General features: G+C 40.4%; 1 protein-coding gene across 5 annotated transcripts in view; it reads right to left on the reverse strand.

Annotated features, from left to right (window-relative positions):
- The window catches only part of stim1a (stromal interaction molecule 1a), a 34,105-nt gene extending 17,982 nt beyond the window's left edge, over nt 1-16,123 (reverse strand). For 2 of the 5 annotated variants that reach the window (XM_049575979.1, XM_049575977.1), the window contains exons 1-6: nt 15,940-16,123; nt 15,033-15,165; nt 11,115-11,245; nt 7,848-7,962; nt 5,919-6,030; nt 5,323-5,438 (exon numbers count right to left, since the gene is read on the reverse strand). In XM_049575979.1, coding sequence (XP_049431936.1) covers nt 5,323-5,438; nt 5,919-6,030; nt 7,848-7,962; nt 11,115-11,245; nt 15,033-15,153 — 595 coding nt within the window. In that variant the 5' untranslated portion in view covers nt 15,154-15,165; nt 15,940-16,123. Of the gene's footprint in view, nt 1-5,322; nt 5,439-5,918; nt 6,031-7,847; nt 7,963-11,114; nt 11,246-15,032; nt 15,166-15,456; nt 15,638-15,939 lie in introns of those variants that run through there. The other 3 variants (XM_049575980.1, XM_049575981.1, XM_049575978.1) reach the window with 3 other exon arrangements.
- Between the last annotated feature and the right edge of the window lie 717 nt (nt 16,124-16,840).

Below are 16,840 nucleotides of genomic sequence, written 5' to 3' on the forward strand. Positions count from 1 at the left end.
CCTGCACCACTGGCTGCGACCGACAGACAAATTTACAACATGGATCAACAGCACACATCTCTCTTCACATGAACCCTGTGTATGATACAGTAAAAGGCACATAAGTCAAACTTGTGCTCAATGACCTTTCAGGAGGGCTGTGTACAGTGGGGAGAACAAGTATTTGATACACTGCCGATTTTGCAGGTTTTCCCACTTACAAAGCATGTAGAAGTCTGTTATTTTTATCATAGGTACACTTCAACTGTGAGAGACGGAATCTACAACAAAAATCCAGAAAATCACATTGTATGATTTTTAAGTAATTAATGTGCATTTCATTGCATGACATAAGTATTTGATACATCAGAAAAACAGAACTTAATATTTGGTAAAGAAACCTTTGTTTGCAATTACAGAGATCAGATGTTTCCCGTAGTTCTTGACCAGGTTTGCACACACTGCAGCAGGGATTTTGGCCCACTCCTCCATACAGATCTTCTCCAGATCCTTCGGGTTTCGGGGCTGTCGCTGGGCAACACGGACTTTCAGCTCCCTCCAAAGATTTTTTATTGGGTTCAGGTCTGGAGACTGGCTAGGCCACTCCAGGACCTTGAGATGCTTCTTACGGAGCCACTCCTTAGTTGCCCTGGCTGTGTGTTTCGGGTCGTTGTCATGCTGGAAGACCCAGCCACGACCCATCTTCAATGCTCTTATTGAGGGAAGGAGGTTGTTGGCCAAGATCTTACAATACATGGCCCCATCCATCCTCCCCTCAATACGGTGCAGTCGTCCTGTCCCCTTTGCAGAAAAGCATCCCCAAAGAATGATGTTTCCACCTCCATGCTTCACGGTTGGGATGGTGTTCTTGGGGTTGTACTCATCCTTCTTCTTCCTCCAAACACGGCGAGTGGAGTTTATACCAAAAAGCTCTATTTTGGTCTCATCAGACCACATGACCTCCCATTCCTCCTCTGGATCATCCTGATGGTTACTGGCAAACTTCAGACGGGCCTGGACATGCGCTGGCTTGAGCAGGGGGACCTTGCGTGCGCTGCAGGATTTTAATCCATGACGGCATAGTGTGTTACTAATGGTTTTCTTTGAGACTGTGGTCCCAGCTCTCTTCAGGTCATTGACCAGGTCCTGCCATGTAGTTCTGGGCTGATCCCTCGCCTTCCTCATGATCATTGATGCCCCACGAGGTGAGATCTTGCATGGAGCCCCAGACCGAGAGAGATTGACCGTCATCCTGAACTTCTTCCATTTTCTAATAATTGCGCCAACAGTTGTTGCCTTCTCACCAAGCTGCTTGCCTATTGTCCTGTAGCTCATCCCAGCCTTGTGCAGGTCTACAATTTTGTCCCTGATGTCCTTACACAGCTCTCTGGTCTTGGCCATTGTAGAGAGGTTGGAGTCTGTTTGATTGAGTGTGTGGACAGGTGTCTTTTATACAGGTAACGAGTTCAAACAGGTGCAGTTAATACAGGTAAGGAGAACAGGAGGGCCTCTTAAAGAAAAACTAACAGGTCTGTGAGAGCCGGAATTCTTACTGGTTGGTAGGTGATCAAATACTTATGTCATGCAATAAAATGCAAATTAATTATTTAAAAATCATACAATGTGATTTTCTGGATTTTTGTTTTAGATTCTGTCTCTCACAGTTGAAGTGTACCTATGATAAAAATTACAGACCTCTACATACTTTGTAAGTGGGAAAACCCACAAAATCGGCAGTGTATCAAATACTTGTTCTCTCCACTGTATATTCCTACAAACATGCTTACAGTATAAAGTACACAGAGTTCATCAGAGTCAAAGTTAATCTACACGAAAGCATCTAACCACTGCTCCTGTCTCTTCTTAGGCCGGTATATGCAGATAATCACCTCGCAGGGCTCGAAATACCATGTCTATATGCATGGTAGTGCATGTAAAATTTGAGCTGTCAACATAATTCTCGACTCTGCATGCACCAGCACATATAACTTGGTACAGAAAATATGTTGTATAGGGCTGCTAGTGCTGACTCCTATGCACTGGCCATGATATTCAAGCAACTGACACTTTCAACATGCTCTCACACCGTATGTCCATTTTGTCATGCAATGGAAAACTACTGAATAACTAACAATGTTGCGGCATAAAAAGACGGATAAAACCCTGACAAGCCAGCTGCCACTTAGATTTTGATGCACAACAATTTGTGCTGTTGCAGCACCACGTCAATTGTTTTGTAATGTATTGCAAAACATTCGAAATATCCTTAATTTTAAACGTTTTCCTTAAAAGGTTTGGAGGTTTTCTTTAATTGTAATCCTGTTAAGTGTGACTCTGACTATGACAACTTAAATATGAACTTATTTTTCTGCACGGCTTATGAGAAAAATAAAGGAACAGTCAGCTTAAATTACATTTTAACACAATGAAAATTTCCTCTTATTTGAAGCACTATTAAAAAAAAGAAAAAGTTGCAGCGGTCTACGTTGGATTTCTTTCAGCTGGATCTAGCCGCAATGGAAGTACCAAGAAAGAAGGAGAAATACACAAAATGGTATTAATAAATAAAATTAGGGTGCACCAAAATGAAAATTTGTGGCCAAAGCTGAATAAAATTAAACGCTTGGCCGAATACCGAATGCCGTTGTTTAGTTTTTCATTAGTTTTTGCAGATGAAAAGTTCTAAGTAAAGAACAGTCCCTAAAGTGCGGTCAGGTTTGTGGGCCGTTACCTGCCACAAAGACAGAAATGTGAACGGCTCGTTTCTCCTCGCCACATACCCGTGTGCCGCCACGGCTCAGCTGTCCAGGTCCTTTTGGGCGGTCGTGACACCAAGAAGAGGAAATTATTTGACCTGGAACTGGGCTTCTCCGTTGCCGGTAAGCCGTTATCTTGCACCGTGGAGCACTATGGCCACTATTTGACAGGAATACGTATTTCTGTCTGTGTCTGTGACCCTCGTTCAACCCACAACCGGCAGGATTTGGCTTTTGTTTCTGCTGCTGGTTGAAATCTGTACTCGCACAGCATGCTCCTGAATGATTCCTTTTGCTCGCACAAAACTATTTTTAGTCGCAAATGTGAGCAAAATGCTTGCAACATAGAGCTCTGTGGAAAACAAATCACGCTGTTGGATTGCGTCATCAAAACACACCGCTATTATCCAGCTTTGCTTTTCACTTATTCCACCGATTACTGAATGTGTGTTTTGTTTTGCAATATTTGGCCGAATATATTCGGTTACCAAATATTCGGTGCATCCCTAAATCAAATCAAATCTGTGCAGGTAAAAATGTTTTTGGTGCATGTCATTTTCAAAGTTACATGTGCCAGTGCATGTACACAGAACGAGTATTTCAAGCCCTGCCTCTTAATGACCAAGAGGACAAGTACTCCAGATGAGGTCACGATATTTAAACTGAAATGCATGTGTGCTAAATTTGTTTTGGTCTACATTGTAACTGAGCACAGATGCTTTAAGGAAATACTGTGCATTATCGCTGAGATAATACAAAATAATATCCTTATTCTATACTATCCTCTTGGTTCTATTTATTGCTCTTACAACACTATCTGTCCTAAACAGGAAACACAGTTTCCCCTCAGTCATCACCCAAGTTAGATACAGTCAACACTACATTCACTGCCTCCCACAGATACCACCAAGAGAGCATAAAGTGACATTTAATTAACCACAAAACAGGAAATGGGTTGGGTTAATTACTATTACACAACTGTCCACTAGATTAGGATCAACCCATTGTGAGATGTGTCTTAAAATGCTGCTGCTTTCTACAGTGAGTCAGATGGACTGTGAGTGAGCCCCCCTGGCTTTGAGAGGCTGTCACAGCCAGACAGCGCTCGCTAATGTCTTCCTTCGGGTGTGACTCTAACCAAACACATCCACAATGACACATGCCAGACACAGACCGCTTCACACTGTCCCCCTGTGCAAATTCTTTCTAATGCAAATGACTGCTTTCTATGATGGTTCATTACATTTTCTCTAATGATCACATGTCTGCCCTCATTAATACTTCTCTTCCAAATATCCACCGTTCCACTTCTCTTCTTATCCATCTTAGTTGTTTTCCAGAAAGGCAGAGTTGAACCTCAAGGCTAGGGAAGTCTCTGCATTATATTTTCACAACACTTAGTTCATAGTTTTCTAGCTCAGTAATGCACAATGTTAGTTTTTAACTGTCACACAGTTACTAAGCTTTCAACAACAAATATGTTGTTTTTCATTGAAAAAAATAACAGAATTTTGGCAGTCATTCTGGGAACATGTTTTCACAGTGTCAACACAGATTAGTTAAAAAAATATAAAGTCCTGCCAAGAGGTATGACAGCTGAGACACACCCCAACCATTGTGATGTGAAGAACTCACAAACTCAAAAACCTGAAGAACTACAATCTGTAGTTACAGACGTGGAGCAGTGATACTGGAGAAGGAGAGAGAGAGGATGAGTGGTGTGTTTATTTGTCTCAGTACGCAGAGGGGAGTGTCTGGAATACAGAGCAGTGTGGTCTAACTCTCAGCTCACTTCCTCAATCCCTGAAACCGATACAGGTAGTAACAGGATTTCCCCCACATATCAACGGTGGGCCGACAAAAGTGAGTAAATTACTAAACCAGTGGGTAGATGAGTAAGTGACTGAATAAATAAATGAGGCAAACAACATATCATTGGGACAAGGTGCTGATGAAAAGTGAGAGTAGCAGACAACAGTGGTCAGGATGTTGGTAATGGTGGTAGGCTGTTAATACAAACTCAAACCTTCCTCAGGATGTGTCACAGTAATGTTCTCGAAATTCAAGTGAAGCTATTCTGTTTTTCATGTATCAACTGAGTCATTTCGAAGATGTTTAAAAACGCTCCGTGAACCGGTTCCAACATATTTCCAGTTTAAGTAATGCCTTTCATTTGGAACAGCTATGAAGCATTTTGGGTGCACATAACTGTCAAGGATGCAGAATCCATCAAATTTGTTTTGAAGTTTTATGTCTTTTTAAATCTACAAATAGATCAGTATCTCAGTGAAAATGGCAATAATAGAAAAGTAGAGTGCGTGACAGGATTTTTTAGCATCCATGTAAGTAGAGTATTTATGTCTTTCCACCAAATTTTACTGAATTCTGTAGACACATTTTTGAGATATCCTGCTTATTAATTGGAAATGGGACTAAAATCTAAACCCTAATAAAGACTGTAATAAAAACAGAACCCTCCTTCTTATGTCAGGTCAGGGTTTTAAAGTATCTGGAACAAAACAACGATAAAACGATGTTGTATGAATCAGAGCTGCAACAGGAATTAAAAAAGAATAACGTCACATACTCAGGGGCGCTCCAAACAGTACGGTGTCCAAAGCTTTGAGCTGCAACTTTTGCACATGGCTGCGATCCAAAATCTTCAGAATAGAGTGTGTCAGAGTGGTGTTCTTTACGGCGAGCCTGAGAGAAAACAGACACACGGTCATTTTGCAGGAACAAATAAAGGAAGCGCAAAGGGTGTAAACCATTATGAGCCATGTGTAATGTGACCCCTTCACAAATCTTGTAAATCCAGCCACTCAGATTTAAAACAGTAATGGTAAACAGATACACTGATTGTTGGAAATTAAAATAAAGGGAATACAACTGACACTGAGTGATCAGAACAGGGAATGGTGTTTCATTCACTTCAAAAGACAGTTAAGTAAATGGCTTTAATTGCTGGCACTAAAAAAGCTGTGTGAAGTCAATAATATGTGTGTCGGTATCAGCCCCACATTGTGCATCACTGTGGTTATGAGTAGCTTGAGTCTTATCACTTTTGCTTAAGTATTCCATTTTAAAAGAATGTCTTACCAGTCGTATAAACCACAACTGATTGGTGGCACATTTTTTATCTGGAGTAGTTAAAAAAGTTAGAAAGGTCTTAACAGCTCTTACCTTGGCATGGCACTTCCATTAAGACTCATCTTGCGAAAGGCATCCACGTATTGCGGCAGTTCCACATAGGTGATGAGCCATTCCACCACCTCATCCACTGTCCAATTATACACTGAGGGGAAGTTAATAAATAAATAAATAAATAAATAAATAAATCTTCAGTTACAGTACTTATTGCTTCTCATTCATCCAAGGCAACATGATGGCAATATGTCTCCATCATTGTTGAAACAACAGTTGTGGTTGAACAGCTGACAATTATCTTCAACAATATTCAATGGTGTTCACATCTATATTGAGTGTAGGGTTGCAACGGTATGAGATTTTCACAGTATGATAACCGTCTCAGAAAATATCATGGTTTCAAGGTATCCCCGTATATGGTACTGCACAATTAATAATATTAGTATTATCATAACTATTATCCTCAGTTGCAACAACCCTTAAACAAATGACATCAGAAGAGTTCACACTCGACTAAAATTGAAACTTGTCTCCATTTTTAAGAAGGTATTTGTAGAAAGTCTGACAGGCATTCAAGGAAGAAAGGAGATGGGCATAAGCAGGTGAGATTATTTGTCCGTTTGCATTTTACATGGTATGGTTACTATCAACTCTCATACCATGGTATACCCTGAAACCGTTTACCACTTCAACCCTAATTGAGTCAAACATTGTACTTGTAAGCCTGTTGCTTTTCAGCCACTCATTTTAAAACACTGAACCCACAGAATCAGAAAAAAAATAAACGGTTATGAAATATTTCTTGGGGACAAATGGTCAGTCAGCTGACCTCAGTCCAACTGTTCATGTGTTTCACGAACTGGCTGAGGGCAAAAAATCCCCCCTACACTAGAAAGAACTGATAATAGCTGCAGTACAGGCCAAGCAGAGCATCACCAAGGAAGAAGCCAAGTGTCTGCTGACGTCTGTGGGTCACAGACTTCAAGCAAACAGTGATTATAAAACATGTGCTAAGAAATATTAAATATGATGACTGTAGCAAAGGCCGTGTTAACTTGTCCAAATACTGTCTGTCTCTCAATGTCTGCTTTCTACGTACACTGCTCTGAAATGAATGTTAACACCATTCGGCAGGAACCTCATAGATATTCTTTGATTTCAAACCCAATGTACAGAACCAAAACAACAATGTATCACTGTCATAACATGTTTTAACTGCACTGTATAGGCTGCTTGACACATGAAACATATATGGCCATGTGCAGCTGTATGCTGAATGATCTATGAGGTATCACGCAGCATTGCATACATTGGCATGCCCACAGTAATGACTGGGGAAGGAAAATATACTCCCCAGCTCCTGGCAGTGTGTCAATAGTGTGGGCCGTCTGTGTTAATGTGTTGCTCTCTTGAACAAAAAACCCAGTTTCCTGGCTCCAAACCTCCAGAGCCTTGTCAAGAAACTGCAATGCAGGATAAGTCAGTACTACGTGCAAAAAAAGGGGAGAGAGGCAGCCAGAGGAAAGGGTGTGAAAAGACACGGGTGCCAGACACAGCACATGAAAAGTGATCTTAAAGAGTACACGATAGCCTAGCCAAACAGATAGGCTGAAGGAGGTGAGAGTGTGGATGTGAATTTTGTGCTGACAGAGTCAACGATGTCCGCTTTGCTACTAGCTAGAGCTGATAAGGAGACTGCACTTTGCTTGACCTGCCACCTGATCAGCTGCCTTGCTCCTGTGTTGGGCAAGTGAGAGGGTCAAGCGGGGGTTATGTCAGTGTGACCCACACTTTCAGTCACAATTTACTGACTTTAAAAACACTGTTACACAGACCAATAACCACAGTCACGAGAGTGTTTCATGTAAAATCAATGTGCAAAACAATGTCTGGGGTCTACAAGTCAAAAGGGCTGCATGTGCAGTTACTGCTGGCCCTGAGGGGGGAAATGCTTCAAAGCAGTACCTTCAGAGCCCTTCCATGCGTTCCACAAGTCCACCACACTGATGAGCTGGTCATCCCCGTGGAAGCTGTTATGCCTGCCCTTCGTGTCATGGTAGTTTAGATCTTCTCTCAGGAACTGCAGAATGACAAGGATGTTTACAGTGGTTACAAAGAATCCATCTTGTACAAATGGTAACTGGAAAAAAAAGTAGCTGTAACACTTCACAAGCCTCAAATCTTGCAAACTATCCTTTGTTAGAGAACTGCATTTCTGTCTCTGTTACTGACACAACCTCAGCACACAGAACTTTAGTTAACTTGGTTTGAGCCAACACACTGCGATGAAGCTTAATTCAAAAATGAATGCCCACATACTAAACAGCACAAACTGTACTTCTGAGAGGAGGTTGTCTGAATAAAACCTATGAATAGCTGGTAGACAAAGACCACTTTATTAAATGCTGTGTGAATATTGCTGTTGAGGGGTTTGGATGGTAGTGTGACCTGTTTCACTACAGCGGTCTTTATGACCTCCATAAAGAAGGAAATGCAGTTCTTGTGGCTTTCGTGTGTGTTCGCTTCACTCACTATGAAAGGAACATAAAACACTATAAATATCTCAACCACGCATGACCTGAAAATTTACTAAGATTTTCCGCTAACTATTTAATGATCTGGAACATCTCAGAACTTCCTCCACACTCATGTTAATAGTTTCTCAGTATTACAAGAGTGTTGATCATCAATATCTAAAAGCCAGACAGCGATATGATTGAAAATCAGCAGAGCATGAAATAGAGAGGTTTTGTGGCATAAAGTGTAACAAATATTTTGCTGTCAAAAGGGACCTACTCACCACAGAAAAGTTCACTGCCTTTGTTTTTGTTTTTTTAGGTCAGCCACTTGTGGGTCTTTTGGTAAAATTAATTTGAGTGTTTTAACACGAATATTCTGAGAGTCAAATACTTTTTTCATTATAATTCACCATTATTTTATTGTCATTATTTAGTTTCAACTAAAGCTTGTGACTTTCAATTTCAAGGGCTAAAATTATTGAGGTAATTTTATTTAAGCTGTTTAACTGGCTGTCACAATGATTATGTAAGAGTGCAACACTTTGGGAAATACTCTTGTTTTCTTGCTGCCAGTCTTGTCACAAATTGTCATGTAAAAACACCTTTGTCATTTTCTTTCGTCAAGTTTTATCATCACAGCGAGACTGCAAGACAACCAGCGCGACTCCAGCCAGGAAGAGTCTGACACAACTTGGTTTGGAGCAGGATACCATGAAACATTAAACTGTGGTATGAAAACTGACATCATACTGTCTCCATTTGCTTATCTAAAGTATCGAGAAAAAAAAAAAAAGCAACTGAGTGGAGAATCTCACCTACGTGAGTGCATCTCTCTTTCCTCTTTGACTGCCTGTCAGACTTTTCACAGATAACAAAGTGTTTTTCAACCAAAAAAAAATGTTTTCAGTCCCCTGAGGGTCACTGTAGCTGATAATAATAATGATAATTTTGCATCACTGTATACAGTGATATTTTCTGAGACGAATATCATACGATGAAAAGCTCATACCAATGCAACCCTACTCATAATCTCCCTCAGTAAAACTGCAACTTGTGTTGATATGGTGTTAATCAGTGATTATTCGTGGTGATGGTAGAGCATGATGTTGCTCTGTTTTTGTTTCTAGTCTTTCTATTAATATAAGTCCACCGGCTACTGAGCTAGTCTTTCCCAAAATGTTGAACTTGTCCTCTAAGTGTAACTCAAACAAACAAATACCTAGCTACAAGCTGAGCATAATAAACATTGTGAAGCATCTTTTGAGTTCCACTTTGGGGGTTAACATGACATTTGACTAGCCAAACATATAACATTTCCAAAAAAAACACAACTTTGTTTTCTGTATTGTTAAGGGTAATAGAAACAACATATAAGACTCTAGATTACTTTTAGGCATATCTGTTTGAAAATGAGAACCCTGCATGTTGTACACAAGACACCACTGCACATAGTAAGTGGCAACAAAACAAAATTTATGGCGCTTAGAATCCAGTTTCGCCCCCATTGGAGAGGTAGTGGTCAACTGCTGGCCAATGGAACCACACTACTGGTTGCCCACTATATTGTAGGCTAACTCACATACATAACATCTTCCACTCCCACAAAAGCCAACTCATGCACCATGGGTGGTAGACAGTAATAAGTCATGATGCCTTTCTTTCTTGATAGATTTGTGTGGGAGGATTTCACTACAGGGTAGAGAGAGACGGTCTGTAAAGCAGGTGAAACATCACGCTCCTGAAAATCTATTCATGGGAAAATTAGTAGGGCCTGTACAATGTGGCTGAGGCTTGAAGCTCACTCCAAAAAGCCAGATGCAGACTTTGATCTTGGTCATAAAGAAATCATCTTTCCTCTTTATTTAATCACCGTGTGATAACAGGAAGTCCAGCTACTGACTTGAAGTGCTCTTAATCGTTTTGAGCTTTCTATTACTCAGCTCAAAGCCACTACAGATGTGCCTGCTAACTGTAGCACTTGATTCTTTGCCTTTGGAGTATTTGCATACCAAGTGCCTCTTCTAAAAGCAGAGACGGCTTTGGTCTGACCTCAACCACATGCAACAGACTGAACCAGAGTGAAATGAGGCTCCAGAGGAGGCCTCCTCAAGGCTACAACGTGTCGTTTAGACAAGCTAAATGGACACCAGACAGTGTCTTAAAGGCACCAGTGACATCTGAGAAGCAACTTGACTTCTGATGAGCATTAAATGGCTGTAAATGGACATAAACTGTATCTGTTTATACAGCGCTTTCACTATACTCCACTGTATTGAAAAGAAAAGCAGCTCACACTATCCATCATGCCTTTCAAATATATAACCCACACAAACTGATTAATAGTGTCATAATATCCCTTTTACGATGTGTTTGTATAAATGTGGCAACATCAGTGTCTACAACATACACACCAGATACAAACATACTTAATGTGAATTAGGTTAATTATTGACAAAAACTTCTGTAAAAAGGGCACTGAGGCAGAAACAGGACTAATCCTCCAGTTACTCAGAGTAAGTTAAGCACATTACACGGCTATGATTAACTGACCATCTCAGCAGCAAATCCTGTGACGAGTCAGATGACACAGGATTACAATAATGATACCTGTAAGCCTCTTCAGACTGAATGAAGACCACCGACACAAACAAGAGTACCCTGTCCAACAGAGCAGCAGCTCCTATTGATTATTCATTTTTAGGCTGATACTTACGCCGTCTGTTTCTACGACGTCTACATTGCCGTTTGCGTCATCATCCATCTGCTTGTGGATACTACGGATAGCCTCGTAGCTGAGAATGGCGTTCTCATCTTTGCATAGTGGCTCGTCGATGCGACACAGATCTGGTGGAGAGAAAGAAGACATCTTGAGATAGTGGTAACATGCAACTTGGAAACTTATTAGCAGTATTGCTACCACTACTACTACAAAGACTGAGGGGACAAAAGTCTTCATTCACTGTTCAAGGCAATTAAACAACCTCTATTTCCTACAACAGTTCTTTACATACATTTTTGATATCATTTATACTGATTCTTGAAAACACCAAAAACTTGACATGTGTAATTCATTTCTCTATTTTTCTTTTTTCCACTTGCTTTGTCATCTGGGATCTCCAAAAACACCAAGACAGTTACTGAACTTGCATGTGCTCTATAAGTGAGCAGGACCTACACTGTGAATGAATAGGTCTGTTCAAAAGATGTTTGAAGAAAATCTTATGTAATGGTCCTTTTTGTTGCTATGTGATAAGACAAATATTTATATCCATATATTTACATTTCAGCACCAAATGTGTGATTTTTTTAGCAGTGTCAGAGATATCTAATGACATTGTTTTAAAAGACAGGTCATCTAAATATAGACAGTATAAACAATCTGAAGTACTCATTTTAGCTCAAAGCTACATTAGCTCTCTTAACTTCCACTAATCCTGTGTTGGCCAAAAAGGTTCATGGCTTTTAACCTTTTGTGCTTTTAGCAGAAAAGTCAGAATACAAAGTCCCTGGTTGGATTTCCCTCCCTCACCCTCTCTCGCGCTAATATAAATGAACTGCAAAATTCCTTGGCTGAAGACAAAGCCTTGTTTATGTAAAGCCTTGCAGTCAATGTGGGGATGTTACCAGGAAGCAAGATACCATGACTGTGCAGAGCAAAAAAGGGCCATGTGCCAAGATGGATCAGCTTTTAACAATTATGCTTTTTTAAAATCTATTGTCAATGTAGATTTCACAGTTCTGTTTCATTACAGCAAACCTGAGTTAGTATAAATGCTTAGGTTCAACTGCATCCAGCAGTTTGACAGTCAGGCCTTGGTAACTTGTGAGAATTTTAGTATGTAAGGCTCCACAATTAATTGTAGATAAATCAGAAATATGTGCTTCTGTGATAAATGCTCATCTCTCTCTCTCTCGGTTATCTAGAGTCCTGAGGGATTAGTGATCCTCTGCCATAGATCAGAGATAATGCTGCCACTCCCACTAAGAGGAAACCTTGTTTGGCATGTACTGCAGACACTCAGGAGTTGTGTGAAAAGGCATGGCAGGCTACCTGTAATAACACAGTAAGTTTGAATGTGAATTTCAATTTAAAGCAGCATGGTTGAAGTGCATTCATAAGTAACCCCCCCGAAACCTCCAGAAGCGTATATTTTATTCAATTCAATTTAAATCGGTTTTATATAACCTCTATGTTCTATGTGCTGCTGCTATCTGAGCCTGGACACGCCAGTTAATTTGTGATTTCCAATCTCAGAGAGGCCTTTTCCTGGTTAGATTAAGTATATATAAGAAGCATAAGTTGAACAGTTTGCTTTACTGAGAATTTCATTACATTATAACCACAAAAGAAGAAGGTGAAGAAAGAGGAGGCAGGCCTTGCTCACCAACATGAGGAGGTGGCTTGCAGTTCCCTACACTTGGTCTTCATTAATAAGATTGCGTCTTACCATCAAAATTTGAATTTAACCTTTCTAATCACAACATTTAAGTCTGCCTGTAAGGTGACCTGCTCCTTCTTTACTCTGATAGTACCAGGTATTTTTTTGATAACACGAACTCCCAAACAACCATTGTTTAATATATTGCCTGCATTCACACAACAATATGGTGTAGCGGTATGCATAATCAAACTCACTTCCCTTTTCATAAATGACCGAACTCAGGTCCATACATCTCGACTGATTCTGAGTCATCATTAATTACTGTCACCCACACAATAGTTCATATTCAACTGCAGACATTTGGCTTGCATTGAGCTAGCATTTACAGCATAATGCCCCCACCCACGGATCAACTCATATCAGTCCAGGTTTTCTTTATTCACTGAACCATATGTTATGACAGGTTGGCCGAGCAAATAGAGAAGCGAAAGGGAAAATAAACTGTGTCACTGATTTATCTTTGCAATAGTCACTGTGTGAAAGTTTTTGTAGTTGGCAAATTGTGCCTTGTACATGAACTCAGAAGGCTTGATACACAAAGGGAGCTTTGGTGTAGTGAAAGGTTAATTTTTGAGCCAAAGTATACAAACATTCAGCTTTAGGAAACCTGCAAAGCCACATACCGAAAAGGCAATTACTCTCGCTCATTCACACTCGCCATGTTAAACAAAGACAGACAGTTACTCTGGTGAAAGCCTGCACCTGCAACGCTCTCATACACCCAATGTGGCCCTCTTTCTCATTTGGCTTGCAAACCTCCGGAGACACCAGATAAGATATTTACATACCAGTCAGCCTGCTTTTTTTAAGAGCTTGCGTTACATAAGTCATTCTGTGTGCCTGCGTGTTGATGTAAAACACACTCCATAACTTTGTTACTTCATAACTGCAGCAGTTACTATTGTCGTATTGCCATTCAGGATACCTGTCATGCTTTGAAAATCACTGTCAAGAATAATTTTTTCCCCTCACTGAGGCCTCTTTGGACATGTGACACACACTAGTTAAAAAATGTGCTTCAAGTGCAAAATGTGTATGAGCAACATGGACAATGTCTCAGTAGTTCCTGTTTAACCACACAAGTAAGCAGTAAAGATTACAACCATGCAAGTTTGTCTTTGCCCAGTTGTTGCTTAACGTTTAGACAGTCAAGTCAAGATAAGGATTTCAAAATGTTAATCTGAGCAACGGTTGTGCCTTTTATCAACAGATACAAACTCTTACACTACCACACTTTAAAAAAAAAAAACCTGAGTCATGGTATGTCATAACTCGCTCATACTTGTCCCAAGTAGACTCGGGTTTCACAATTCACGGTCTGTTTTGCAGTTTCAAAATGTGCTTAACTGATGTAACCATTGTTATGATTCATGGGAAATCACTTCATAGACTGAGGCGAGAGATTGTCAGTGATTGAGGGCCTCATCTAAAAAGCATTTTTCAGCATTTTTTTCCAAAGAGGAGCTTGTTAAATTCACTCGTGTTTTAGCTTTAAATCAAACCATCCACGAAAAAGAAACAAAAACTGTGCCGTAAATGTAGTGCAGTAAGTCACTGCAGGAGTATGCTGTTGTGAGAGTCCCAAATTGCCTTTAACATGCGAGTCAACGCATTAGGTTTCATAGTTAAGAATTTTGGTGACACATGACGAGAAGTGCAAATCCAAGATATGAGTGTCGACATAATATCATTATGGTGTCCTCTTTAGCACTGTGCAGACAATCATGTAATGATTGCATTGACTTGTGCCAGGCCACTTTATCTTTATATATACAAAAACGAACAAAGTGTGATAAAGAATAACAGTTTATGATGTAATGTCAGCCAAATGTTTGGGGAATATTTGCAATGTGTTGATTCTAATTCACGATTTTTTGGAAATAATAACATCTTGATTATAATGACCTGATTCAGAAATTACTTAAAGCCCTGCTCATGTGCTACACTAAACAATAGATCGATTGGCTCAGTTTGACTTGGTGGTTTGATCTGAGTTGGAGGACAGAGCTTAATGGAGAATGCCAGCCGGACTATTCTCAGCGTGGCCACATTTAGTGCCTGCACCATCACAAAGATGTGGCACGAAGAGTAACCCTTCTGCCAGTAGTGTGTCATCTTAGCTAAAGAGGTGAATAAAAATAGTCTTTTTGTAATGATACAACAAATTAATGCCATTATTGATTACTCACCTGACACCCCATTTTCAACAGTCGGACTCTCGGGTGTAGGTGAAGCTGGTTTTTCAGTCCAACTTTCTCCAATGAAACACAAGCAAAGTATCCACAATGTCAGCAGTTTGTTGAACTCCATGGCTGGTGTGTGCTGGAAAGAAGAAGGCAAAGTCCCTTGACAATTCTGGTAATTGTAGCATAACACATTTGCGGGCTTTCTGTGTATCAACTAAACATTTGTCATAATTAAAACAGTGTAGCTACTTTGTCTGTTAGGACACATGACGACACCTTACCAAGGAGAGGAAATTGCATTAATCGGCTTAGAGCATACCAAGAAATACGGTGAGTTACATAAAGATCCCCTGCAGCAGCAACTGCGGACACATGCTATCACTTCTCAAGTGAACATCTTCTTCCTGAATGAATGAAGGTAACTTACTGTCGCTAGCTTGCTAGTACATGAAAGTCCTTATTTTGCCTGTTTAGCTTTTCTTCGGGGTTTTGGGGGACATGTTCACATACACATATCACTTAATGGAGACTAATAATAAGATTAGGAAAAGTGAGAGCAGCCTGGTCCGTGCGTCTGGTGGGTGGTTGTCTGACAAGCCCTGACTAGCTAGCTACATATCTCGGCTAACTAGGAAATGAAGTGAAATATCCAACAAAGGGGGAGTAACATTACAGAGCCTTCACACTAACGCTTCCGTATTCTCTTCAGTCCATGTCGGTGTCGACTTACTGCATTTGCTACACACGTACGCTAGCCACCGCTGACGGTTAGCTAACGTTAACCACAAGACACCGCAAGTCAAACAAGGGACGCTGATAAAGAGCAGCTGTAGTTTTAGCTAACGTTAGGCTACGTGATAATGTTACTGCTGGAACACCGTAATGTTGGATAACATAAATATAAAGTTACCTGTCATGTATCAGAGGCAGCAGATATGTAGTCTCAGCTCTATGTTAACATTGCAGCAGATGCCTGGTCACCGGAGTTGAAACACAGCGAACTCCACCTCCTGTCGGAAAGGTCTCGGTCTTTCTCCCGACCGAGACTGGACCGAAAAAGCCGCAGAATGTGGAAAGACAGTGGGGTTGTCTTTCTCTACGCCACCGAGTCCCTGGTTGTTACCAGCAGGCGGCGCCTCCTAACGTCCGGAGTGTGTACTGGCTGTAAAACAAATTGCTGAAGTGTGCCATCTAGTGGCTTGTTTACGCCACTACAATGGAAAGAAATGTTATTTTTTACGTATGAGAACTATTACACCAATTTCCAACCTTCCTTCTTCAGCAGGGATGTCAAACTTATTTTAGTTCATGAGCCACATACAGCCCTATTTGATCTCCAGCGAGCCAGACCAGAAAAACCATCGCATAATGATCTACAAATAACAACATCTCCAAATGTTTCCCTTTCTTTGGTATAAAGAAGTTCATTCTGAAAATGTCCGTCCATTTACAAAACAGATGATGAACAGCCTGAGATGTCTTAAGTAAATGCAATTTCAAAAGTATGTCTCAGTTTTTCTATATTCTCTACTCACTATCATTGAATGCACATTTTTCGCATACATTCCCACTTCTGTGGAGTACAGTAATGCTGGCATCACCACAACAAACTAAAGTTACAGCCAGTGGGGAAGCAGGTTATGTTATCCCCTGATTTGTAAATGATTTACAAATCTAAAGGTCTGTCATTGCCTTAGTAACAGGGTCCACCAATATTGTTTTAAGATGTGATGCAGATTATTTTGTGCTGAAGCTGTTGATTGATAAGATTTTTGCACAATGTTCAATATTTTTTTTAAATATGACAACAA

Source organism: Epinephelus fuscoguttatus, linkage group LG5 (genome assembly GCF_011397635.1).
Source record: "Epinephelus fuscoguttatus linkage group LG5, E.fuscoguttatus.final_Chr_v1".
In the NCBI taxonomy this organism is placed as follows: Eukaryota; Metazoa; Chordata; class Actinopteri; order Perciformes; family Serranidae; genus Epinephelus; species Epinephelus fuscoguttatus.